This window comes from Oncorhynchus gorbuscha, linkage group LG10, assembly GCF_021184085.1.
Source record: "Oncorhynchus gorbuscha isolate QuinsamMale2020 ecotype Even-year linkage group LG10, OgorEven_v1.0, whole genome shotgun sequence".
NCBI lineage: Eukaryota > Metazoa > Chordata > Actinopteri > Salmoniformes > Salmonidae > Oncorhynchus > Oncorhynchus gorbuscha.
In genome coordinates this window covers 23,929,969-23,957,775 of record NC_060182.1, presented here as the reverse complement: position 1 = coordinate 23,957,775, position 27,807 = coordinate 23,929,969, and the positions used below count along the sequence as shown (strand labels likewise).

Sequence of the window (27,807 nt, the reverse complement as noted above, 5' to 3'; positions counted from 1 at the left end):
CATGCTTTACAGGGAAGACATCCTCCACCCTCATGTGGTACATTTCCTACAGGCTCATCCTGATATGACCCTCCAGCATGACAATGCCACCAGCCATACTGCTCGTTCTGTGCGTAATTTCCTGCAAGACAGGAATGTCAGTTTTCTGCCACGGCCAGCGAAGAGCCCGGATCTCAATCCCGGGTTAACATCACACAGCAAGAACTTGCTAATCTGGTGCAGTCCATGAGGAGGCGATGCACTGCAGCTAGTGGCCATACCAGATACGGACTGTTACTTTTGATTTTGACCTCCCCCCTTTGTTCAGGGACACATTATTCCATTAATGTTAGTCACATGTCTGTGGAACTTGTTGAGTTTATATTTCAGTTGTTGAATCTTATGTTCATACAAATATTTCCACATGTTAAGTTTGCTGAAAATAAACGCAGTTGACAGTGAGAGGACGTTTATTTTATTGCTGAGTTTATATTAGTAATTGACTGATCTCTTAACAGTACTATTTCTAGGGTCAATTTTTAGATCAATGCTATGCATGTTCAGTCATTCCTGAACCTGAGACCAGAAACAGGCTACCTGAGGGCAATACCAAAATAAATGGTCTATTGATTCTGTATTCTCACAACCAAACCTGCAGAGCTTCGATGATTTTATGCCCCCAAAGATTGAACATTTTGTCGTTGGAAAGAAGTCTATATAATAATTTTAGCACGTCTTGAATATTGCATTGTTTTATATATAATTTATATATCATTGTTTTATATATATATGTAACATTTTGTTATATTACAGATTTAATCGTTTTCCCCCCTCATCAATCTACACACAATACCCCTTAATGACAAAGCAAAAATAGCTTTTGACATTTTTGCAAAAAAAAAAAAAAAAAAAAAAACAGAACTGTCACATTTACGTAAGTATTCAGAACTTTTACTCAGTAATTTGTTGGAGCACCTTTGGCAGCGATTACCAGAGGTGTGACCAAGTCATTGTTTTATAAGTCACAAGTAAACCTCAAGTCTTAGCACCCAAGTCAAGACAGGCAAGTCCGAGTCAAATCTCAAGTCAAGACCATCAAGTATCAAGTCAAGTTTCGAGTCCTAAACAGGTCATAATGTGCTCTTCACCAAATGCAATACCATTTAATATTTTTAACAAGAGTAATAGTATATTACATTTACACAAATCATGAATGCTTTTAAAAATATCTATATATTACTTTCCAAATAAACTTTATATTTCCATGGAAATACATGGGTAGCCATGAGAAAGACACACCCCCCTAATAGTGATCAACTATCGAAGATCGCAATAGGCGATGTAGGCAGGTACACAATCGCCCAACCTTAACACTCTCTCTCTCTGTGGTTACAGGAGGCTAACGTATGTCAATGGTTTTTAGGAACAGCAGTAACATCAGGCAGGATTTAGGCTACCAACTGCATAGCCAGTTGTGGCTCAATCTTGGTTGCAATGATCAAGTTCTCGTACTGACTGTGTGGAGGCTCATTGATTTAAGGTTACATTGATTTTAGCCTACATTATTCACCAGTAAAGTAATAAAATATATGGCTGTTGGCTAAATTTGCCACAACTTACCGTTCTTTGTGCAGCTTCAAACGTTGAACAAAGTTGGAAATTGTTGCGCCTCCATCTGTAATTTTCTTTTCACATGTTTTGTAAGTTGCAATCTGTTTTTTGTTGATACAGTGTCGTCTTTATATCCGAAAATAATAATTTTGGGTATCATCTTTCCAAGGGCTCCATCTGAATTCATCCGCCAATGTTCCTCTGCACTGCCACGCACAACTTTTTTAAATTCACTGGGAAAAAAGCCTAGTTCAGCCTAGTTCAATAGACAGATTGACAATGTGAGTTACACAGAAGGGTGATACTTACCACAGCATCCCTTAGAAATCTAGAAATCTATCAGGAATGTTGTCACGGCCAATTGCTTTGGAATGGTCAGGTTCTTTCAGCTTCTTTAGCACTGTTGACTCTGGCACTTTTCAAATGAAAAAGCATCTACTTGAATCCCCTGCTGTGAGTAAAACTACTGGACTTGACTCTCCCCATAGCAACCTGATTGAAAAGATAACTTGCTAATGTATTAGATATAGTTGTAAAATAGCTATTCAGACTGTCTGCAACCAGGGCTCTGTGCAGGCCAGTCAAGTTCTTCCACATCAATCTCGACAAACCATTTCTGTATGGACCTCCCTCTCTGCATGGGGGCATTGTCATGCTGAAACAGGAAAGGGCCATCCCCAAACTGTTGCCACAAAGTTGGAAGCACATAATCGTCTTGAATTTCCCTTCACTGGAAACCATTAAAAACAGCCCCAGACCATTATTCCTCCTTCACCAAACTTTACAGTTGGCACTATGCATTCAGGCAGGTAGCGTTCTCCTGGCATCCGCCAAACCCAGGTTTGTAAATCGGACTGCCACATGGTGAAGAGTGATTCATCACACCAGAGAACGCATTTCCACTGCTCCAGAGTCCAATGGCGTGCTTTACACCACTCCAGCTGACGTTTGGCATTGCGCATGGTGATCTTAGGCTTGTGTGCGGCTGCTTGGCCATTAAAAGCCATTTCATGAAGCTCCCGATGAACAGTTATTGTGCTGAAATAGAACATGTTCCACTGTCTCCATCTCCTCCTGACAATGATCACACCTCCCAGTCGGATGGTTTCCCACCAATTTCAATGTACTATTGAGCCTTGTGTGTCCCAGCCTCAGCCTTGTAATTAGACTTCCCTTCTCTCCTCCCTTCTCTCTCGGCCTGAGGACCTCCCTGCCCCCACCTTTTCCTGCATCTTATACAGGTGTCTTCCCTTTCTCTCCCTGTTCCACAACTCTTGCCATTTGTTTTTAACCACTTTTTATTAACCCCTTGGCTTCTGCTTACTGATTTGACGATTTCATCTCAACATTAGGATGTTTAAAAGTCTGCTTGGCGAGAACCTCCACCTCTTCATTCCACTCTACTCCCACATGAGCTGGTAACCCGAGGAACATCAAATACCCCAATCCGTCTCACCCTATACAAACACTGCAAAATGTCATACAATACATCTTGTCTGCTCTGAGACACAAACTCATTTAAGCTCATCAGTGCTGCACAGGTGTCAGAGCAGATGACTACCCTGTCTGGCCTCACCACCTCCACCCACTCTGCAGCCAATAGTATGGCCAACAACTCCAATGTGTAAAAAGATAAATCATCCGTTGCTCTTTTCGTCACTGCCATCTTAAACTCAGGAACAATAAAAGTTGCTCCTGTCATCCCTCTTTTAGGGTCCGTAGATCCATCTGTGAATATGTTCAAGAAAGCATAGTACTGTGTTCTTAAATGTTCACTTACAACTGAATTTACTCCTTCCTCTTACCCTTTCAAACAACCCTACATCTATCACTGGCTGAAGGAGCAACGGTTAGTTCAGGTCTACTTAACTGGGTGTGTCTCCCATAGACAGACACCAATGCAATAGCAGCTGCTGGGTCTGGTCTACTTAGTTCATTAACTTTCATTAAACCAGAAAAAACAGCGAGTGGGGTGTCTCGCTTCCTCTTCCGTCTCTAGCAGAGCTATTTCCTTCTTGGCAAATCTTTATCTCGCTCTGATTATTTCTAAATGGCGCAATCTATGGGAGCAGAGACTGCATTGAACACACTGTATTACATTTACACATACCATTGAAACCTGGTTTGACACTGTCCATGGTGCTGATTTGACTGGTGACGGCTCAACAGAGGGCTCTGTCCCACGGTAGGCATAAGGTTTATTTAGATGAGGACTTCTAAGACCAATGACTAAATTGTTTCAAATGTTTAAGTAGGCCTGTAGCCTACACATCTTCATAAAATATTAGACTTTTTACTTTTCTTTTGTTTCCATTAGACCTATGTCAGGAGAGGGATCAGGCTGGTCTCATAGACTAGACATAGTAAATTAAAATCCGGGACACTACCTAGCTAACATTAGCTACAACACATTGGAATTGGTAACAGATCATACCGAATGGATGATAGACATCAACAAATTAATACATACCATACCAAACATAACATTTGACTAATTTGAGTGTTTACTATGTTATGTCTACACCTAAGTCCAGGTTGCAGGTGGAGGGATATCAGTCAAGGACAAGAAAAAAAAATTTTGCTTACAGGGAAATTCTTTATTTTGAAGAATGTGCAGCCAGTCAATTACTTAAAGGTGTTAAAGGAGCAGCCTCCTAGACATTCGAATATAGGGCAATGTCTACCTTACTTTTAATACAGAAATAGCTATTCATTTTTAAACTCAAGCACCGACTCAAGTCGATGATATTGTAGAGGTAGCCAGGAGTGTCCCTCAATACTCTATACCAGTGTCAAGTGAAACACTCCCATTTAGCGAGGCTTTTATAAGTGGTAGTTCATATCCCTGGTGCATTGGAGAGATGCGTAATGCATATTTAATGACACGTAATAAATATTTTGTTAAATTAGCAAGGCCTGGATTACTCCCATGTTACAGAACTAGATACATTTTTCATGCCAGTATCCCATTGAGGGCTAAATGTTTCAATCAATCAAATATATTTATAAAGACATTTTTACATCAGCTGATGTCAAAAAGTGCTATACAGATGTAGAAACATGGTGGCTAGGAAAAACTCCCTAGAAAGGCAGGAACCTAGGAAGAAACCTAGAGAAGAACCAGGCTCTGAGGGGTGGCCAGTCTCTTCTGACTGTGCCGGGTGGAGACTATAACAGTACATGAACAAGATGTTCAAACGTTCATAGATGACTAGCAGGGTCAAATAATAATAATCACAGTAGTTGTAGAGGGTACAACAGGTCAGCACCTCAGGAGTAAATGTCAGTTGGCTTTCATAGTTGGCTTTTCGAGACAGCAGGTGCGATAAAGAGAGAGTCAAAAACAGCAGGTCCGGGATAAGGTAGCACGTCTGATGAACAGGTCAGGGTTCCGTAGCCACAGGCTGAACAGTTGAAACTGGAGCAGCAATACGACCAGGTGGACTGGGGACAGCAAGGACAGTTGATTCCTTTAGCGCATATCATTGAAAGCTAGCGCACCTATTCTGTAGTTCGGTTTAATGAGGTAGTAGGTAGGTTTACCATCTGGAGTAGGCCTAGTGCAGTCGTTATACTAACCCTAGAGAGCTACAGTGTGCAGTGGCTTCTGGTGTTTCAGTGGTGGGCTGAAGCAAGATAGCACACTTGTCTCTAGTCTACGAGACCAGGGTTGGTCTACAGATGCCTTTAATGCAACAGCGAGAATTGTGTTTATTTATTTGGTGTTATGGACAATCTTATTGGGTCCATATTACTCACATAGGCCTATATCTACCCAAATGCACACAGGCAAGCGAGAGAGAAAGAGAGAAAACAGGGCTGTGCATTCTGTTGCATTCCCCATCATATTTTTGCATGATAGGGGAGTTTACTCATATCACAACTGCATGCCACAGTTAATATATCTGTGTGCAGGACAGGTCCACTCCCTTGCACTGTGCTCTCACTGCCAGCTGCCAGTGCTAGACACTACTCATTATGAAAAAAAATGCTCACAAGTCACAACTGACCAATCCAACCACGAAGCTCCCAGTCCCTAGGAACTTCTCCTGTCTCGGACCTCTCCCCTGCGGATATAGGACCACGGTCCTGCCAACAGACAGTCGCAACAGAACGACGGATATGAACTAGCTAGCCTACTCTTAATAAACAATGAGCTGAAGCTGGACAGTCAACACGGAAGAGACCTAGTTCACTCACTCATCTGCGACCGACGCTGGAATGACGGAACGTTGTCTATATTTTTCACCGCTGTAGGCTAATGCCTTGCGCTTTGAGATCGGCTACCTGGACTTGATAAAACAGCGTCTCCCAACGCCGTCCACTGAGGATGGGGACTTTTATACGGAAAATAGGAGCATTTTGGTGAATCATACTCTTCAATTATTTGGTTAATTTTTTTACTCTTACTGTGAATTCTTGCGCTTCTGAGGAGGGAATCAATCGTTGGTCTGTTTTTGCAACCCGCCTTTTGAATGATGCAAATCGACAGCAAATCTCGCGCTGGCTTTCCGCACGTTCGGGGGACTAGTTGTTAAATAGCTATTACTTTTATTGACAGGTGCATTGGAGATGCCACATGTGCATGGTATGAATTTTATATGAAACATATTCCCATAGATCGCATAAGTGCACCAATATTGACGATTGCATGTGTTTTTATTAGCTTGGAGAGATAGTTGAATATGTAGGCTATTGTGAGGTGTAGTAATTACCTGCCTTCTGAACTGCAAACGATTTCAATGTCACTCAGTATTCTTTATAGCCATTAAGCGAGACTGTGAGCACAATGGAACTCAAAGTAGAATCCGAAGAAATGGACTGCAACCAGCCACCCCCAGTTGAGGCTTTTGCGCAAAACTCAACGCTGCACGGAATTTCGCACATTTTCACCTATGAGAGGGTCTGCATCAAGCGCTGTCTATGGGTCGTGTTCTTCCTGGGCTCCTTGACTTTCTTACTGTTTGTCTGCGTGGACCGAATACACTTCTACCTGGAGTACCCACACGTCACCAAACTGGACGAGATCTCGACCCCGGTGATGGTGTTCCCCGCTGTCACGTTCTGCAACCTCAACTCGTTCCGCTTCAGTCGCGTGACGCGCAATGACCTGTACCACGCAGGGGAGCTGCTAGCGCTGCTCAACCAGAGGTGATGTAAACAAGTCACACGCAAGTGGCACGCGATTCTCTATAGAATGCACTAGGTTACTTTTGTCCAGAGCCCTGAAATGATGACATTTCAGATCCAGCAAAAATTTGTAAAAAGTCATCAATGTAAGGCCATTTAGTATTTTTTTCACCCACATTTGAACCTTCATTTATTGATGGTGAAATGTTTTGTTGATTTCTCGTTGAATATATGTTAGTTGCCAACTCAACCAAATGCAAATCAAAACTAGACGTTGAACTGATGTCTGTGTCCAGTGGGTTGTGTATTAACCCTACTAAAAGCAACACTCACAACACTTTTTACCTTAACACCAAGATTTTAACAATTGCAAATTCGCTGTGCATCCTTAGGCAAACGCATTTTTTACAGGAAATAAGTTGGCACAATTAATAGTTTTCTTTTTATAAAGATAGAAACTTTGAAAGGGTGTGTTTTTCCCCAAACATACTCACCATAACTGATTACACAATTTTTCTATAGTAAACAAGTGGATTATTTATCTTTAGCCTCCCCTACTGGTATATACTGTGTATACATACATATATCTAACTTCATATATTTAACTTAATTAGATTACATATATAACTTTTTCTAAATGACAAAATATTACATACATTTACCTCAAAATATTCTATAATCATAACTCTCTCTCATATATATATATATATATATATATATATATATATATATATATATATATATATATATATATATATAAAATCTAACTAACTTCATCAGTTTGCATACAGTGAGGCTCCAAAGGTTTTGGGACAGTGACACATTTTTTGTTGTTTAGGCTCTGTACTCCAGCACTTTGGGTTTGAAATGATACAATGACTATGGGATTAAAATGCAGTCTGTCAGCTATAATTTGAGGGTATTTTCATCCATATCGGGTGAACCGTTTATAAATAACAGCACTTTTTGTACAAAGTCCCCACATTTTAGTGGACCAAAAGTATTGGGACAAATTCACTTATGTATGTTAATGTAGTAAAAAGTAAAGTATTTGGTCCTATATTCATAGCACACAATGACCACATCAAGCTTGTGACTCAACATTTACATTTTTACATTTAAGTCATTTAGCAGACGCTCTTATCCAGAGCGACTTACAAATTGGACTCAACACATTTGTTGGATGCATTTGCAGTTTGTTTTGGTTGTGTTTCAGATTATTTTGTGGCCAATGGAAAGGAATGGTAAATAATGTATTGTGTCATTTTGGAGTCACTTTTATTGTAAATAAGAATAGAATATGTTTCTAAATAGTACATTAATGTGGATGCTACCATGATAAATCAAATCAAATGTTATTTGTCACATGTGCCAAATACATCAGTGAAATGCTTACTTACAATCCCTTAATCAATAAGGCAGTTTTACATAAAAAATACAAATAATAAAAGTACATTAAAAAAAAATTGTATTTATAAAAACGATATTTCACTCATTTATTCACTATTCATTCAGGATTATCCGTGGTAGCATCCACATTAATATAGAAGTGTTTAGAAACACATTCTATTCTTATTTACAATAAAAGTGACTCCAAAATGACACAATACATTATTTACCATTCCTTTCCATTGGCCACAAAATAATCTGAAACACAACCAAAACAAACTGCAAATTCATCCAAGAAATTTGAAGAGTCAGAAGTTTGATGTAGTCATTGCATGCTATGAATACTTTTTAATACATAACTGAATTTGTCCCAATAGTTTTGGTCCCCTAAAATGGGGAGACCATGTACAGAAAGGGCTGTAATTTCTAAACGGTTATGCTCAGTCTGACAGTCTGCACTCTATCATTTCAAATCCATAGTGCTTGAGTACACTCCTAAAACAAACAAAAAAATTGTCACGCTCCCAATATTTTTTGGAGCTCACTGTATATTACGTTTTCTTAATGACAAATATTACATACATTTACCTCAATCTTTTTTTGGAGTGAGATAAGGAATTGAGATGAGCGATTACATTTTTAGTTGAGCGAGAGTAGTGGGAGCCAGGGAAAGTGTTGGTGACATGAAATGGTTTCTGTGAAAATTAAAGGCTGGGGGCATTTTACCACTGTGGGGGAGGGGGGAATCAAAGAGAGTTAATTAGTCATAGTCAGTAGTTACCTCAAGGTAGTTACATCCTCAGGAAGCACTTTGTCACTCTGATACTTCCATTTCCTTACTGTTGGTGAGTCATGCCAGCCACGCTTAGAGAGAGCCCCGATTTGTCTGCCTTGGATGGATGAGCCGAGAGGACTTCTCCGTCACAAAACCCCAGAGAAGAACAAGAGCAGCTCAGTGAGAGAATGCTATTAACGCCTCGCTCATTGGTCCAAGGCTCCATGTAGTCTACAACTTGGAATAACAAGAAATGTGGGACTTAAAACGCTGGAACAGGGCTCTGATGGCTCTGATTAACGTGAGCCAAAGTTAAACCATATTTGAAAGAATGCATTTTGTTGACTCTTAAAGATCGCTCTCCACAGTCTTTTCTGTATATTGTCATTGTAGTCCCAGCATTTCATCGACCTCATTGTTACCCTACTCCAAACCTACAGTTGCTTGATGTTTCCACTAGGAATGACAGAAAATGTATAGTTATCTAAACTTAAAAATTTAAAATTAAAATGATATTGTAAACTGTGAACTAGACATGGGCAAGAAGAGGAGGGAGTGGTGAAGAGGGCGGCGGGGGTGCATCATATTTCCATACAGACAGTTTATGTTTAATACCAGCCTGAGACACTGTGATAAACACACTGCTATCCCCATGGTGTCAGTTTCGTCTTGGAAATGTCAGTGCTGATGGTTGATGAGACAATCACAGCAGTCCTGTCTGACTCTGCATCTCTCCCTGTTTGATTGTTGACGCCTGCTGGACTTTGCAGCAACAGCTGCTGCATTTCCTCAACGCACACAGCATCTGACGTGGAGTTACAGGAAGGACACACACACACAAGTGTAGAGGAAGGACTGTCACTGGACAGAGAGACAGCAGAGAGAGCGAGAAAGAGAGAGGGAGTGAAGAGACAAGAGATAGATAGGAGGGAGCAGATGAGAGATGGCTGAAAAAGATGGAAAGAAAAACTAGAACTGATATAATTAGGGATATAAGGCCCAACAGGCACCAGTGTGTTTGGTGGTTTGGTTTTCATTCAGGGGGAAATGTCCCCATTTCAATCATTTATGACAATTCCACACTGTCACTAAAATTAGCACTTCATTTACGGTGGTATGGCTGATAAGCTTTGTACAATGTAACATCTGGTGTAGATTTCTGTTTCTTGAGAGATAGAAATTGTACATATTTGTGAATTAAGCTTTATGAATGAGTAAATATCCTTGTCCTCCATCTCAGAGGAAGAAACTTGTGTCACATTATCAACAGCGATCAGTTCCAATGTAATATCATATGACAGCAGACCCGGTATCTGTTTGAAATGGTAGCCCAACGTTCCATAATCTCGTGGGCACTTCGTCTGAGGCAGCATTTATAATGTTATGTTGAACCCATATTCTTCAGAAAAGAAAGAACTCTGTAGATGAGATAAAAGGGCAAGCTTTTCATTTCCCAAGAGGGAGAATTTAACAATTGCTGTTTTCAAGAAGTCTCTGCTTTTTCCATTCAGGGAGTCACTGAGAATGGTTGCTTAGCAGAGAGGAAAATATCAGGCTTTTTTCCGCAATTTTTTTCCACAACTTTCAAAACATTTGAATTGTTTGGCAAATTAGAGTTGGTGATTATTCACTTATCCCTTCTCCCAAGGTAGAGAGGCGATGTAGTTATTCCCTCATTTGTTAAGCCCTCATCCAGAAATGAGAGCACTTTTGGTGTGAAATCCAATTGAGCATCACTCTGTCTCTCTCTTTCTACCCTCTGTTTCTTTCTCTCTCTTCCTGCCACTTTCAGTGTTTGCAATGGCTGGTCTGGGGAAATAGTTTGTGGCGTGATATTAAAAATCCACCCATACTAGGGAAAAAGTGTCGGCCGGGGCTGATTCTATCAGGCGTGTGTGCTTGTGGGATTTTATTTCATACTGTGAGTGCACACTTGGCAGCTTTGTCCACTGCAACAATATTGGGGAGCAAAGGTCTCAACTCTATTAAGTCCTCCTTTAATCAACGGAAGGCTTTGCCTGAGATGGCACTTAGCAACAGCCAGAGAGAACATCTAAATTGGATCAGATCAGTACCTTCCGAGGTACTGGGCCATGCTCTCACCTCATCGGCATAATGAAGTTTTGAACCAAATTTGAGAGGTGGAATAGTAGGTAGGCAATTCAATGTTTAATGGCTTTCAGTTTGATGATTCTGGCTTTCTACTGAACTTAGATTTCTCAGGGGATTTGATGGCCCTGTAACCCCTAGTCTTTTTTAAAATAGATTGGCCATACAGTTTAATGCAACACTCTACTTTTGAGATTTGTTGTGTGTCCATTTACACTGCCAACACCAATTGTTCCTGAGCACAAATCTGACTATAATCCCCTTCTTATGAGCCAACCCTATTTGAAAAAGCCTAAATCCTGCTCATTATTTTACATCCCTATAAAGTTTTGACGTGTTTAGTGATACCACAGCACGGCATCGCCAAGTCAATATGGAGTGTGCCAGTTGACGTTATGCTGCTATGTATTCTTGCTGGGCAGCAGGCAAACATTATGGTCAGATTTAGCTGGCCTCTTAGCTGCTGTATTAAAAGATGAACTCCCACTGATAATGTTGTGTGAGTGGGATGACTCTCCCTTCCCACTGTGACTCACGTGCAATTATTCTGTGAGTAGATGGAATGAGGACAAGCACACACACGTGTTGCCGCTCTCTCACACACGCATGCACACACAGACGCATGCACACACAGACGCATGCACACACAGACGCAATCACACACACACAAATACAAACATGGGTATATACATGTACAGTACATACATGTACACTACATACTACACCCAGAGTTCAATAGGCTACAGAACACAAAATAAACGTGTGAGGGCACTAGGTACACATGATTTATAGACTTGTGGACAAACATGCACGCAAACATGTTTTCTATGTGAGTTGTTTATATAATATGTTTTATAAGTGAGTTGTTTATATGTTTTTTAAGTAACAAAGTACATTTTATAAGTGGACGTTGTGTGAGAGAGCTTTTCATCAAGGCTAGTCTTTCCAGCCAGACTTGCAGCTGAGGCAGCTAGTGCAACACTTCTAGTAGAGTATGTCTCATGATCAAGCTAGATCAAGGTTACTACAGCTTAATCCTTGGAAAAGGTAATAGAAAGACAGTTTGAGTTGGGAGAATTCAATTTATATTAATAAACCAAAACTAAAGAGATTCACAATCAATGTATTTTATGTATGGTCACTGTGTGCTTGTGTCTAAAAACCTCTCAACAATAATTTATGCCATTTCCATATATTCACATCTTATTCTTAAGAGCTCAAGTCTGCTCAAACTGATTGTCAAGCTTTCAAAATTTTTTTTAGTGGGAATCAAATCACATTGTATTTGTCAGATGCTTCATAAACAACAGGTGTAGACTAACAGTGAAATGCTTACTTACTGGCCTTTCCCAACAATGCAGAGAAACAAATAGAAACAATAGAAAAATAATAACACAAGGAATAATTACACATTGAGTAACAATAACTTGGCTATATACACTGGGTACCAGTACTGAGTCGATGTGCAGGGGTACAAGGTAATTGAGGTAGATACTGTATGTATACTGAACAAAAATATTAACACAACATTTAAAGGGTTCATCCCATGTTTTTAATGAGCTGCAATAAAAAATAATCTATATGCACAAAAAACGTATTTCTCTCAAATTGTGTTCAAAAATGTGTTTGCATCCCTGTTAGTGAGCATTTCTCCTTTGCCAAGATAATCCATCTGCCAGAAGGGCGTGGTATATCAAGAAGCTGATTAAACAGCATACAATTGTCTTGCAAAAGTATGCAACCCCCTTGGTGTTTTTCCTATTTTGTTGCATTACAACCTGTAATTTAAATAGATATTTTTTGGGTTTCATGAAATGGACATACACAAAATAGTCCAAATTGGTGAAGTGAAATTAAAAATTATAAAAACTGAAAAGTGGTGCGTATTCACCCCCATTGCTATGAAGCCCCTAAATACGATCTGGTGCAACCAATTACCTTCAGAAGCCACATAATTAGTTAAATAAAGTCCACCTGTGTGCAATCTAAGTGTAACATGATCTCAGAATATATACACCTGTTCTGAAAGGCCCCAAAGTCTGAAACACCACTAAGCAAGTGGCACCATGAAGACCAAGGAGCTCTCCAAACAGGTCAGGGACAAAGTTGTGGAGAATTACAGATCAGGGTTGGGTTATAAAAAAATATCTGAAACGTTGAACATCCCAAGAAGCACCATTGAATCTATTATTAAAAAATGGAAAGAATATGGCACCACAACAAACCTGCTAAGATAGGGCCGCCCACCAAAACTCACGGACCAGGCAAGGAGGGCATTAATCAGAGAGGCAACAAAGAGACCAAAGATAACCCTGAATGAGCTGCAAAGCTCCAGAGCGGGGATTGTAGTATCTGTCCATAGGACCACTTTAAGCCGTACACTTCACAGAGCTGGGCTTTATGGAAGAATGGCCTGAAAAAAAGCCATTGCTTAAAGAAAAGAATAAGCGAACACGTTTGGTGTTCGCCAAAAGGCATGTGGGAGACTTCCCAAACAAATGGAAGAAGGTACTCTGGTTAGATGAGACTAAAATTGAGATTTTTTTGCCATCAAGGAAAACGCTATGTATAGTACAAACCCAACACCTCTCATCACCCCGAGAATCCCATCCCCACAGTGAAGCATGGTGGTGGCAGCATCATGCCGTGGGGATGTTTTTCATCAGCAGGGACTGAGAAACTGGTCAGAATTGAAGGAATGATGGATAGTGCTAAATACAGAGAAATTCTTGAGGGAAACCTGTTTCAGACTTCCAGAGATTTGAGACTGGGACTGAGTTTCACCTTCAAGCAGGACAATGACCCTAAGCATACTGCTAAAGCAACATTTGAGTGGTTTAATGGGAAACATTTAAATGTCTTGGAATGGCCTAGTCAAATCCCAGACCTCAATCCAATTGAGAACCTGTGGTATGCCTTAAATATTGCTGTACACCAGTGGAACCCATCCAACTTGAAGGAGCTGGAGCAGTTTTGCCTTGAAGAATGGTCAAAAATCCCAGTGGCTAGATGTGCCAAGATCATAGAAACATACCCCAAGAGACTTGCAGCTGTAATTGCAGTGAAAGGTGGCTCTACAAAGTATTCCCTTGGGGGGGGGGGGGGGATTGTTATGCACACTCAAGTTTTATGTTTTTTTGTGATACTTCTTGTTTGTTTCACAATAAATAAATAAATAAATATTTTGCATCTTCAAAGTGGTAGACATGTTGTCTAAATCAAATGATACAAACCCCCCCCAAAATCTATTTTAATTCCAGGTTGTAAGGCAACAAATTAGGAAAAATGCCAAGGGGGGGTGAATACTTTCACAAGCCACTGTAATCTTTACACAGATGCCCCTTGGGCTGGAGACAATAAAAGGCCACTCTAGATTGTGCAGTTTTGTCACACAACACAATGCCACAGATGTCTCAAGGTTTGAGGGAGCGTCCAGTTGGCATGCTGGCTGCAGGAATGACCACCAGAACATTTGCTAGAGAATTTTACGTTGTTTTAGAGAATTTGTCAGTACGTCCAACCGGCCTCACAACTACAGCCGTGTAACCACGCCAGCCCAGGACCTCCACATCCGGCTTCTTCACCTGCGGGATTGTCTGAGACCAGCCACCCTGACAGCTGATGAAACTGAGGAGTATTTATGTTGGTAATAAAGCTCTTTTGTGGAGAAAAACTCATTCTGATTGGCCTGGCTCCCTAGTGGGTTGGCCTGGCTCCCAAGTGGGTGGGCCCATGCCTTCCCAGGTCCACCCATGGCTACGCCCCTGCCCAGTCATGTGAAATCCATAGATGAGGGCCTAATTTCTTTATTTCAATTGACTGATTTCGTTAAATGTTACTGTAACTCGGTAAAATCATTGAAATTGTTGTTTTAATATCTTTGTTCAGTATACTATACATATACAGCGCGTTCAGAAAGTATTCAGATCTCTTGACTTTTTCCACATTTTGTTACCTTACAGCCTTATTCTAAAATTGATTAAATAGTTTTCCTCCTCATCAATCTACACACAATACCCTATAAAGACGAATCAAAATCAGGTTTTTACCATTTTTTTGCAAATGTAAAAAACCCACAAAAAAACAGAAATACCTTATTTACATAAGTATTCAGACCCTTTCCTATGACACTCGGTCAATGCAGATAGTTAAATAGTTAACCAATAGCTACCCGGACTATCTATTTAGCAGTCTTGTGGCTTTGAGGTAGAAGCGGTTCACGGTCCTGTTGGTTCCACTCTTGCTGCATTGGCACCGCTTGCCGTGCGGTAGCAGAGAGAACAGTTTATGACTTGGGCGGATGGATTTTAGGGTCTTCCTTTGACACCGCCTGGTATAGTGATCTTGGATGGCAGGGAGCTCGGCCCCAGTGATGTACTGAGCCTTCCGCACTAACCTCTGTATCGCCTTGCAGTCAGATACCAAGCAGTTGCCATAAAAAGGGATAATTCAGCCATTCAAGATGCTCTCAATGGTGCAGGTGTAGAACTTTTTGAGGATCTGAGGGTCCATGTGTAAACCTTTCAGCTTCCTGAGGTGGAAGAGTCGTTGTCGCGCCTTCTTTACGTCTGTGTTGTGTGGACCATGATAATTCCTTAGTGATGTGGACACCTAGGAACTTGAAGCTCTTGACTCGCTCCACTACAGCCCTGTCGATGTGGATGGAGGCGTACTCTGCCCTCCGTTTTCTGTAATCCACAATCAGCTTGTTTGTCTTGTTGATGTTAAGGGAGAGGTTGTTGTCCTGGCACCACACTGGCAGGTTATTGACCTCCTCCCTATAGGCTGTCTCATCGTCGTCGTGATCAGGCCTACCACCGTCGTGTCGTCAGCAAACTTAATGATGGTGTTGTCGTCATGCGAGGCCACACAGTCGTGGGTGAACAGGGGGTACAGTGGCTGACTAATCACGCAGCCCTGAGGGGCCCCGTGTTGAGGGTCAGCGTGGCGGATGTGTTGTTGCCTACCCTCAGCATCTGGGACAGACCACTAAGAAGTCCAGGATCCAGTTACAGAGGGAGGTGTTTAGTTCCAGAGTCCTGAGCTTGTTGATCAGCTTTATGGGCACTAGGGTGTTGAACGCTGAGCTATGGTCAATCAACAGCGTTCTCCTCTTGTACAGATGGGAGAGGGCAGTGTGGAGTGCAATAGACATTGCATCATCTGTGTATCTGTTGGGGCGGTATGTGAATTGGAGTGGGTCCAGGGTGTCTGGGATGATGGTGTTGATGTGAGCCATGACCAGACTTTCAAATCATTTCATGGCTACAGACAGATTACCTTGGCATTCTTGGGCACAGGGACTATGGTTGTCTGCTTGAAGGTATTAAAGAGTGGGAAGAGGAATAGCAGGAAAAAGGGAATGAATCTACCTCTGTTTGAATATGCTGAAATTGAACATTTGTGACTAGACTAATAAAACTCCCTCTTTTGGACTCCTTCCTTCTCGCTTTCTTTATGTCTTTCTCTCTCCTTTTTTTTCTCTCTCTCTCCTTCACTCTCTCTCTCTGTCTCTAGGTATGAGATCAGGGACACCCATTTGGTGGAGGAAAGTGTTCTGGAGACCCTGAAGGTCAAAGCTGACTTCCACAACTTCAAGCCCCGTCCCTTCAACATGCGTGAGTTCTACGACCGCACAGGACATGACATCAAGGAAATACTGCTGGCATGTCACTTCCGGGGGGCCGAGTGTAGAGCCGAGGACTTCCAAGTGGTAAGTTACCTGAAGACCTCAGATCATCTTTCAAGAAAATAGTTTTATGTACCAAAGACAGGAATAACAGAATCTACTATTACTGTATCTCCCAAAAACGGTATAATACAGTATGTGAATCTCCATTCTGCCTCCCGAGTCTGTTCCTAGTGTGTTTGACTGCACCTCAAAGTCAAAATTGACCTATTTCACAATTAATTAATGAAATATATTGCTTTAATGAGCGTGGTGGCCCTACTGTGCTTTGTGACTCAACCAAGCATGAATGCCCTCTTTTGCTCACTCACCATGCCCACAGATGCTGTATGAGAGGTCTGGCAACAAACAGAATCCCTTTTTTGTCATGTGTTTGTTAATTCCTTCAAACAGCGTTTGTACTGTAGAGTGTGGCTGGCACGGCATACTGTGTGGCGATACCCTCAGAGACTTGGTGTTCAAAGATGCATGTGGGAAGTGGATGTGTAATATGTGGTAGAGACGGGATGAAAGATGCATGTTGAAGGGAGACATTACATAGAGTTGTGGGATACTGTATGTAATGGATGGTATATGTGGGTGGCACCGTAAACGTTTGTTCTGTGTTTACTGCAGCTAGCTACTGCTACTTCAACATAAGGTTTTACTTTGAAATCTCCCACTGGGTTACAGTCTCCTCGCCATAAACCTGCTGCGTTGGCTGATGATAGATCCTCTACCAGTTGCCAAAAGTCTCTCAGGCATCTTCCATTCATTTTCAGTCTTGGAGAGTACACTGCCTTTATGCTCTGCCCATTGTTTAGTTTCTATAAAATTGTGATTGTCTTGGACACCGTGTGATATCTCACCAGAGGACAGTTATAGAGGAGAGAGAGAAAAAGAGAGCTACAGTAGTTTTGCTATAATGATGATTGACAGAGCATATCAAGTGCCTTATAGTAGCTGTGGCAAGGAATATTTTGTCATTATACTGCACACTATTAATTGATATTTGCCATTTTCACTAATATGAAATGAACTGTGTACTTTCCTAATCATGGCTTAGAGAGGTTGTGATTTATATTATGCAATATTAATTTATCATATATAATCTTTGCTCATACACTGGCATGCACAGTTTCACAACTGTCTTGTTGGGTGTATGTACACTGAGTGTACAAAACATTAGGAACACCTGCTCTTTCCATGAGATAGACTGACCTGGTGAATCCAGGTGAAAGCTATGATCCCTTATTGATGTCACTTGTTAAATCCACTTCAATCAGTGTAGATGAAGGGGAGGAGACAGGTTAAATATATATTTTTTAAACCTTGAGACAATTGAGACATGGATTGTGTATGTGTGCCATTCAGAGGGTTAATGGGCAAGACAAAATATTGATGTGCCTTTGAACGGGGTATGGTAGTAGGAGCCAGGCTCACCATTTGAGTGTGCCAAGAACTGCAACACTGCTGGGTTTTTCACACCCCTACGAATTGAGGCTGTTCTGAAGGCAAAAGGGGGTGCAACTCAAAATTAGGAAGGTGTTCCTAATGTTTGTACGCTCATTGTATTTCAAAAGTTAGATAAGTTTGCTTCACAAGTACCCAAGGCTCAAAGTAACCTTTTGATTTTTGATTTAAGAGACAATTTTTAAGAACAGCGTGTTTTTTAAAGTCTTTTCTCTTTAATACATCTTTAAAATTAAAAGCCCTGGCAGGCCGACACTGTCCTGTTCCACTCCCCTCCTGTCTTCGCAGCACTCCTCAGAGAGAGTGGGAGAGAGAGCGAGAGAGAGAGAGAGAGAGAGAGAGTGTGTGTGTGAGAGAGTGAGAGGAAGAGAGAAGGAGAGCGTGCGAGAGAGACATTTCTCTCCCCTTTGAAGACTGCCGTGGCTCTCAGGAAATTGCATCTGGACAGTTAGGGTTGCAAAGGGAGGGTATACTACCACTAAACTACCATAATTTGGGTATCTTTCAAGGATTTTATGTAACCTATCACAAGACATCTAGTGGCCCTTTTGGGTACTTTAGATTATCACAGGTGTCTGTAATAATCTCTGGCCCTCTGTGTGGCCTTATCACATGTACAATATATTAAATAATGAAATAAGATGATCTAAAATCAAATCAAATATAATGACAAAGCTCCGACCCAACTTTGCTATTTTGTGATTATTTTGGCATTTTTGACAACATGCATCCACTATAATTTCTTATGATCTAAAAAAAAACTTTGAACATCAGATCTGTAAACTACCAGCATTTAGGTATCTTTCAAGGATTTTATGTAATCTATCACAAGACATCTAGTGGCCCTTATATTAATTGTGTGACTTGATCTCTAGTCGTGCTCAATTGTTCTGTCACTTCTTGTATGGTGTGCGCCATTAAATCAAACAAGCATTTATTAAGAATCTCGCAGATCGACTTCGCTAAAATCTCCACCATGATTGAAAATAAGTGGTACTAAGTTTCCACAAACATTTCGCTTTGTATTCGCTTTGTATTCAGGATAAAAAGTTAATTTCTTCGTCACATTTTTTACAGTTTTACTTTAGTGCCTTATTGCAATTATTTATGCCTTATTATTTATGTTTTGGAATATTTGTATTCTGTACAGGCTCCCTTCTTTTCACTTTATCATTTAGGTTAGTATTGTGGAGTAACTACAATGTTGTTGATCCATCCTCAGTTTTCTCCTATCACAGCAATTCAACTCTGTAACTGTTTTAAAATCACCATTGGCCTCATTGTGAAATCCCTGAGCGTTTTCCTTCCTCTCCAGCAACTGAGTTAGGAAGGACGCCTGTATCGTTGTCATGACTGGGTGTATTGATACACCATCCGAAGCGCAATTGATAACTTCGCCATGCTCAAAGGGAAATTCAGTGTCTGTTTTTGTTTATTTTCACCCATCTACGAATAGGTGCCCTTCTTTGCGAGGCTTTGGAAAACGTCCCTGGTCTTTGTGGGTGAATCTGTGCTTGAAATTCCCTTTTCAACTGAGGGACCTTACATATAATTGTATGTGTGGTGCACAGAGATGGGGTAATCATAAAAAATCATTTTAAGCACTATTATTGCACACATTTCCTCCGACCATTTCTCCGACCATTTCCTGGTTGCTAAAATTCTTATAGTTTGCCTAATTTCAGTTTATGTGACAAAACAAAACTTAAGAACGGGAAGCATAGAAATAACACACATTGAACAGATCTACTGCTTCTTAGACTTGCTTTCAATAAGCATGACAGATCTATAACTCACATTTCTATCTGAATTTGGTCGGTTTGCCCAAAAAGTTACATCTTGCATCTTTAAGTGGAGATCTCTCAACAATAATTCTAATGATAGCACTTTGGTAATAGTCAGTGACAAATATCATAGGTAATCAGGAATGGGCTTGGTTAAGACCCTGAATGTGAGACCAAAGGGTAGCTGTATTGGCTATTTGATTGGGCTGCCAATATTGTTAATCAGACCATATTATATTGAAAAAGTTGAGCTTTGATAACAAAATAGATCAGTTGGTTTAGCACTTGTGAGGCACTGTGGAGCATGAATTGAAATAATTAGCTTTTTAGTTTACTGGACTGATGGTACCTGCATCTGGTGGTCAACAAAATCAAATCAAATCAAACGTATTTGTCACATACAGATGGTTAGCAGATGTTAATGCGAGTGTAGCGAAATGCTGGTGCTTCTAGTTCCGACAATGCAGTAATAACCAACGAGTAATCTAACCTAACAATTCCAAGACTAATACCTTATACACACAAGTGTAAAGGGATAAAGAATATGTACATAAAGATATATGAATGAGTGATGGTACAGAATGGCATAGGCAAGATGCAGTAGATGGTATCGAGTACAGTATATACATATGAGATGAGTAATGTAGGGTATGTAAACAAAGTGGCATAGTTTAATGTGGCTAGTGATACATGTATTACATAAAGATGCAGTAGATGATATAGAGTACAGTATATACATATACATATGAGATGAGTAATGTAGGGTATGTAAACATTATATTAAGTAGCATTGTTTAGTGATATATTTTACATTCATTTCCATCAATTCCCATTATTAAAGTGGCTGGAGTTGAGTCAGTGTGTTGGCAGCAGCCACTCAATGTTAGTGGTGGCTGTTTAACAGTCTGATGGCCTGGAGATAGAAGCTGTTTTTCAGTCTCTCGGTCCCTGCTTTGATGCACCTGTACTGACCTCGCCTTCTGGATGATAGCGGGGTGAACAGGCAGTGGCTCGGGTGGTTGTTGTCCTTGATGATCTTTATGGCCTTCCTGTGACATCGGGTGGTGTAGGTGTCTTGGAGGACAGGTAGTTTGCCCCCGGTGATGCATTGTGCAGACCTCACTGCCCTCTGGAGAGCCTTACGGTTGTGGGCGGAGCAGTTGCCGTACCAGGCGGTGATACAGCCCGACAGGATGCTCTCGATTGTGCATCTGTAGAAGTTTGTGAGTGCTTCTGGTGACAAGCCAAATTTCTTCAGCCTCCTGAGGTTGAAGAGGCGTTGCTGCGCGTTCTTCACGACGCTGTCTGTGTGGGTGGACCAATTTAGTTTGTCCGTGATTTGTACACCGAGGAACTTAAAACTTACTACTACTCACTACTGTCCCATCGATGTGGATAGGGGTTGCTCCCTCTGCTGTTTCCTGAAGTCCACAATGATCTCCTTTGTTTTGTCGACGTTGAGTGTGAGGTTATTTTCCTGACACCACACTCCGAGGGCCCTCACCTCCTACCTGTAGGCCGTCTCGTCGTTGTTGGTAATCAAGCCTACCACTCTAGTGTCGTCCGCAAACTTGATGATTGAGTTGGAGACGTGCATGGCCACGCAGTCGTGGGTGAACAGGGAGTACAGGAGAGGGCTCAGAACGCACCCTTGTGAGGCCCCAGTGTTGAGGATCAGCAGGGTGGAGATGTTGTTACCTACCCTCACCACCTGGGTGCGGCCCGTCAGGAAGTCCAGTACCCAGTTGCGCAGGGTGGGGTCTAGACCCAGGGTCTCGAGCTTGATAAAGAGTTTTGAGGGTACTATGGTGTTAAATGCTGAGCTGTAGTCGATGAACAGCATGAACAGGTATTCTTCTTGTCCAGATGGGTTAGGGCAGTGTGCAGTGTGGTTGAGATTGCATTGTCTGTGGACCTATTTGGGCGGTAAGCAAATTGGAGTGGGTCTAGGGTGTCAGGTAGGGTGGAGGTGATATGGTCCTTGACTAGTCTCTCAAAGCACTTCATGATGATGAAGTGAGTGCTACGGGGCGGTAGTCGTTTAGCTCAGTTACCTTAGCTTTCTTGGGAACAGGGACAATGGTGGCCCTCTTGAAGCATGTGGGAACAGCAGACTGAGATAAGGATTGATTGAATATATCTTTAAACACACCAGCCAGCTGGTCTGCGCATGCTCTGAGGACTCGATTGGGGATGCCGTCTGGGCCTGCAACGAGGTCAAATCATGACGTCAGTGATCTTCAGGTCGAGAAGTCGGAGCTTTAGAAAGATGTCTTAGTTTCCGACTTGGAATTCCAAGTTGTATGACGTTCAAAACTATTTTTCCCAACCACCTCTCACGGTCCCTGCTCTCTCCGTCCTTTCCTCCGGTGAGACTGACCAGAGAGAGGGGACACCGTCTTCCACCGGATGGTGAACCTCGAGTCGCACCGCATCTGCCTCATGCACAAATTCATGTTGTTCCTATGACCAGAGGAAATTGAATATTTCATAATATTAAAATCGACACAACGAGCTGCTAATAATAATAAATCGCAGGGCTATCGATACTTGGCTACTCATTCATTGCAGCTGCAGCCCGAGCGGAAGTACGGAGAAGAGCGTTTTGTAATAGTGTTGAATAAAAACAATGACAGTGCTGAATATAAACTTAAACATGAACTCACTCATAAATACAGCAGGTCTTTGCTGTATTCGTTGACGGTCTCTCTGTGGTCATTTAAAAGTTATTACATCTTACATAGGCTAGTAGCCATTTAAACTTGGCTGTGGCCAGGGTCATGGAAGCTCTGTAGCCACGGTGATTTGAGCTATCCGATTGGGCAGCGCAGTAGGTGCACTCTATTTAGTCACAGATTTGCCAGTCTGCCAGGTAGGCGGAGTTTATCTCATGGGAACACTTTGCTTACCCGGTGTGCAGGACTTTTAAATCAAGTGCACCTACCGGCAACAGCTCAACATGATTTTAAAAAAGGAGCGCAATCCTTTATCGTTTGTTGGCTTTTCTACAGAAATATTTGGTGATCGACTAGGAATGCCTTGCGATCGACCGGTTGGCGACCACTGCTGTAGATTCTCCAGTAGGTGCTGCCCAGCCTAGTGTTTTGTTCTGTTAGTGTAAGATCTGACGTTGTTTTAAAGGTACAAATCCAACAGATTATATACAAGGTTTGTCTTGTTGAAATTTGTTTACCATGATGACATAATCCTTCGGTTGACATTTCACCCTCAAAACAACAGTTTACGTTGATGTATTTTCCACGTAGATTCCACGTCACAATACGTTGACAAAATACATTGAACCAACGTTGATTCAACCAGATTCTGCACAGGGGGTTGAGGTCAGGTGATATTTTATCATCTCATTATACAATCATTACGCTAGTTGAGTAAGATGCTATCCAGGATGAGTTTGATGAGATTTTGCCTTGGACAATAATTGTGAATGATTTATTCCATTATGATATGCCAATCACTGGGATGGAGATTATATATCGCAGAAAGTGCCTGGGGAGATGGATGCTTGTAGCCTACATTTTAACAACCAATCCAATGACGTGGAATAGTGGCAGGCCCAATTGCATCTGATTAAAAACTGACTCGTGTTGACCAGGAAAAAATACCCTCATTTAATTAAAAGATTAGAAAATCACCTTCCTAGATAGTTATTATGATAACGAACTCATTCTTAGACTATTGATTTATTTGAAGGGTTATCTTCAAAGCAATAGCCCTATGTACATGTCAATTTAAGGAGATTACTTTCCTCTCGATATGCACTGAGTACTTTTTTAATCATTCACTTTTGGCTGATTTGCATTATTCATGTCGGTACCCAAACATACCCCCTGGGTGTAAGTGAGGTTATTAAGACATAATGATAGTGCACTACTGCGAGATGCAACTTGGAAACATATTTGCCTGAGATATTCATATCCACAATCAAAGTGTTTTGAGAAAAGAGTGTAAATTGCGAAGTGAATAAGCATAAATGATAAAGAGGCAGCAATTACAGAGTCATTGAGTGAATCCTCCACCCTTCCTGGCTGTCAATGACTGAGGGTTGAAGGGAATGATCATGGATAATTGGTCTCTTAAACATGGCCATGGGACAAAGAGATGGAGCTGGTTCAACAAGCCTCTCAATTGAACTGAAGGAGAGAACTGAAAGGAGTGAGGGAGCGAGGTGGAGAGAGAGAGAGACAGAGAGACAGCGATAGAATGTAGAGTGAGAGCAGGATCAGAGAGAGCGAGAGAGAGAGGTGGAGAGAGAGAGAGACAGCGATAGAATGTAGAGTGAGAGCAGGATCAGAGAGAGCGAGAGAGCGAGGTGGAGAGAGAGAGAGACAGAGAGACAGCGAGAGAATGTAGAGTGAGAGCAGGATCAGAGAGAGCGAGAGAGAGAGGTGGAGAGAGAGAGAGACAGCGAGAGAATGTAGAGTGAGAGCAGGATCAGAGAGAGCGAGAGAGAGAGGTGGAGAGAGAGAGAGACAGAGAGACAGTGAGAGAATGTAGAGTGAGAGCAGGATCAGAGAGAGCGAGAGAGAGAGGTGGAGAGAGAGCGAGAGAGCGACTGATAGAGTGTAGAGTGAGAGCAGGATCAGAGAGAGCGAGAGAGAGAGGTGGAGAGAGAGAGACAGCGAGAGAATGTAGAGTGAGAGCAGGATCAGAGAGAGCGAGAGAGAGAGGTGGAGAGAGAGAGAGACAGAGAGACAGTGAGAGAATGTAGAGTGAGAGCAGGATCAGAGAGAGCGAGAGAGAGAGGTGGAGAGAGAGCGAGAGAGCGACTGATAGAGTGTAGAGTGAGAGCAGGATCAGAGAGAGCGAGAGAGCGATGTGGAGAGAGAGCGAGACAGAGCGACTGATAGAGTGTAGAGTGAGAGCAGGATCAGAGAGAGCGAGAGAGCGATGTGGAGAGAGAGCGAGAGAGCTATGTGGAGAGAGAGCGAGACAGAGCGACTGATAGAATGTAGAGTGAGAGCAGGATCAGAGAGAGCGAGAGAGCTATGTGGAGAGAGAGCGAGAGAGCTATGTGGAGAGAGAGCGAGAGAGCGACTGATAGAATGTAGAGTGAGAGCAGGATCAGAGAGAGCGAGAGAGCGATGTGGAGAGAGAGCGAGACAGAGCGACTGATAGAATGTAGAGTGAGAGCAGGATCAGAGAGAGAGAAACTGAGAGAGACAGACATAGAGAGAGACACAGTAAGAGAAAGGGTGAGAAAGCATCCTACTCTGGGGAGCTCTGCCTCATGCTCTGCTGGTCAGCTCCTCTCTCTTGTTTGTCAAAAGCAGGCTTTGACAAGTCTACTGTTGATGAATAGATATATGAGAAACGAGACCAAGTTGAGACTCTGGACAAGGCGGATAAGGTATAATACAAGGCCGTTTATTATAGCGTAATAATATATGGTAAAACGTGCTGCACGGCTCCTTTTCGTCCAGTTCTTATGGAGCTATCGGAAAAAGAGGCCTAAAACATGATGGGCAGTCCATTTTATACATTGAAATTACATATGTAGACTCTGGTAGTCCTGGCTTCTGGTAGGTTGCTTGTAAGTGATTGACAGTCCCCTCCAGCCTGGTGTCCGTATCCCATTGGCTCTTGACAGAGTTCTTTGTCTTTGGAGCCCATCCCGAAGGGGGTCGAGTGTATGTTTAGGAATTTCAATGTTTATGTTCAGTGTATATGTTATCTCAGTCAGCCCCCCGTACGGGGCTGTACCAATGCGGTTAGTATCTATTAGAAGGACAGGGGGAGGGGAAGGTTTATGACACAGTGTGCAAGCTATTTTATAATGCTTAGGCCACAGGCAGACAACAGTCAGTGAATGCGTTAATTCATGTGTTAATATGTTACTACACTACCCAGGGAACCAAGATTCAAGTTTAAATGTGTATTAGTCGTATGTACAGGATACACATGGTATACACCATCCAACGAAATGCTCACTTGCAGCATCCTTATTGGCTGGAACCAGGCACAGCAGCTCTGTTAGGTTACTGTGTGCTTCTTCTGAGCTCTCTGCTATACTCTGTGCCATGACAGCTGTCCTATTACTTCATCTGACCACACTGTCCGTCTGTCATGTCGATGCTGGCAACAACCTTTTCCTTGAGAAGTTTTTCGGTGATAGACAAATGCAAAGCAACAAATCGTTACCTTCCTCACAAAAACAAATGAAGACCACTTTATGCAGCTCACCCTGATCTATCACCTCCAATGTAAATAACATGAGTTAGTCTACCTCTGATAAGGTTCCCAGTAAAGCATTAAAAACAATCAAGCAACCCAGAAAAGTGCTTAAAATAGCCCATATTGACATATGTAGCCGAAGAAACAAGGTCCATGAAGTCAGTAACTTGCTTGTAACAGATAACATTCATATTCTCTAAAACTCACTTAGATAATACCTTTGATGATACAGTGGTAGCAATACATGGTTATAACATCTACCGAAAAGACAGAAATGCCAACGGAGGTGGTGTTGCTGTCTATATTCAGAACCACATTCCTGTAAAGATTAGAGACGATCTAATGTTAAATACTGTTGAAGTAATATGGCTACAGGTTCATCTGCCTCACCTAAAGCCCATTCTGGTGGGAAGCTGCTATAGACCATCATCAACATGTATTGATCACATCTTTACTAATGCTGCAGATATTTGCTTAAAAGCAGTATCCAAATCCATAGGATGTATTGATCACAATATAATAGCCATATCTAGGAAAACCAAAGTCCCAAAGCCTGGCCTAATATAGTGTATAAGAATGTCATACACTAGGTTTTGTAATGATTCATATGTTGATGATGTAAATAATATTTTCTGGTGTGTGTTTTGTAATGAGGAGCAACCAGACGCTGCACTTGACGCATTTATGAAATGACCTATTCCCGTTACTAATAAGCACGGACCCATTGTAAAAATGACAGTAAAACTGTTAAATCCCTTTAGATTGATGAGGAATTGAAAAATTGTATGGTTGAGAGGGATGAGGCAAAATGTATGGCTATTAAGTCTGGGAGCCCAACTGATTGGCAAATTTACTGCAAATTAAGAAATCATGTGACTAAACAAAAAAAATAAAAAATAAACTACACTATGAAACAAAGATAGATAATATAAAGAATGATAGTAAAAAGCTTTGGGGTACCTTAAATGAACATTTTGGGGAAAAAGCCAACTCGGCTCCATCATTCATTGAATCAGGTGGCTCATTCATCACAAAACCCTCTGATATTGCAAACTACTTTAATTACTTTTTCATTGGCAGATAAGCAAACTTAGGGATGACATGCCAGCAACAAACGCTAACACTACACATAGAAGTATATCGGACCAAATTATGAAAGACAAGAATTGTACTTTTGAATTCCGTGAAGTCAGTGTGGAAGAGGTGAAAAAATTATTGTTGTCTATCAACAATGACAAGCCACCGGGGTCTGACAATCGGGATGGAAAATTACTGAGGATAATAGCAGACGATATTGTTATTTGCCACATCTTAAATTTAAGCCTACTAGAAAACGTGTGCCCTCAGGCCTGGAGGGAAGCTAAAGTCATTCCACTACCCAAGAATAGTAAAACCCCCTTTACTGGCTCAAATAGCCGACCAATCAGCCTGTTACCAACCCTTAGTAAACTTCTGGGAAATACTGTGTTTGACCAGATACAATGCTATTTCACAGTAAACAAATTGACAACAGAATTTCAGCATGCTTATAGGGAAGGACACTCAACAAGCACAGCACTTACATAAATGACTTCTGATTGGCTGAGAGAAATTGATGATACAATTATTTTGGGGGCTGTCTTGTTAGACTTCAGTGCAGCTTTCGACATTATTGATCATAGTCTGCTGCTGTAAAAACGTATGTGTTATGGCTTTAC

The 27,807-nt window shown here is 41.6% G+C and overlaps 1 protein-coding gene across 1 annotated transcript in view; it reads left to right on the top strand.

The window, feature by feature from the left end:
- Positions 1-5,615: 5,615 nt before the first annotated feature.
- LOC124045714 (acid-sensing ion channel 1-like) overlaps positions 5,616-27,807 on the top strand; it is a 95,375-nt gene continuing 73,183 nt past the window's right edge. The window contains 2 exon segments of the mRNA XM_046365260.1: positions 5,616-6,741; positions 16,511-16,706. Of these exon segments, the coding sequence (XP_046221216.1) occupies positions 6,380-6,741; positions 16,511-16,706 (558 nt within the window). The 5' untranslated portion in view covers positions 5,616-6,379.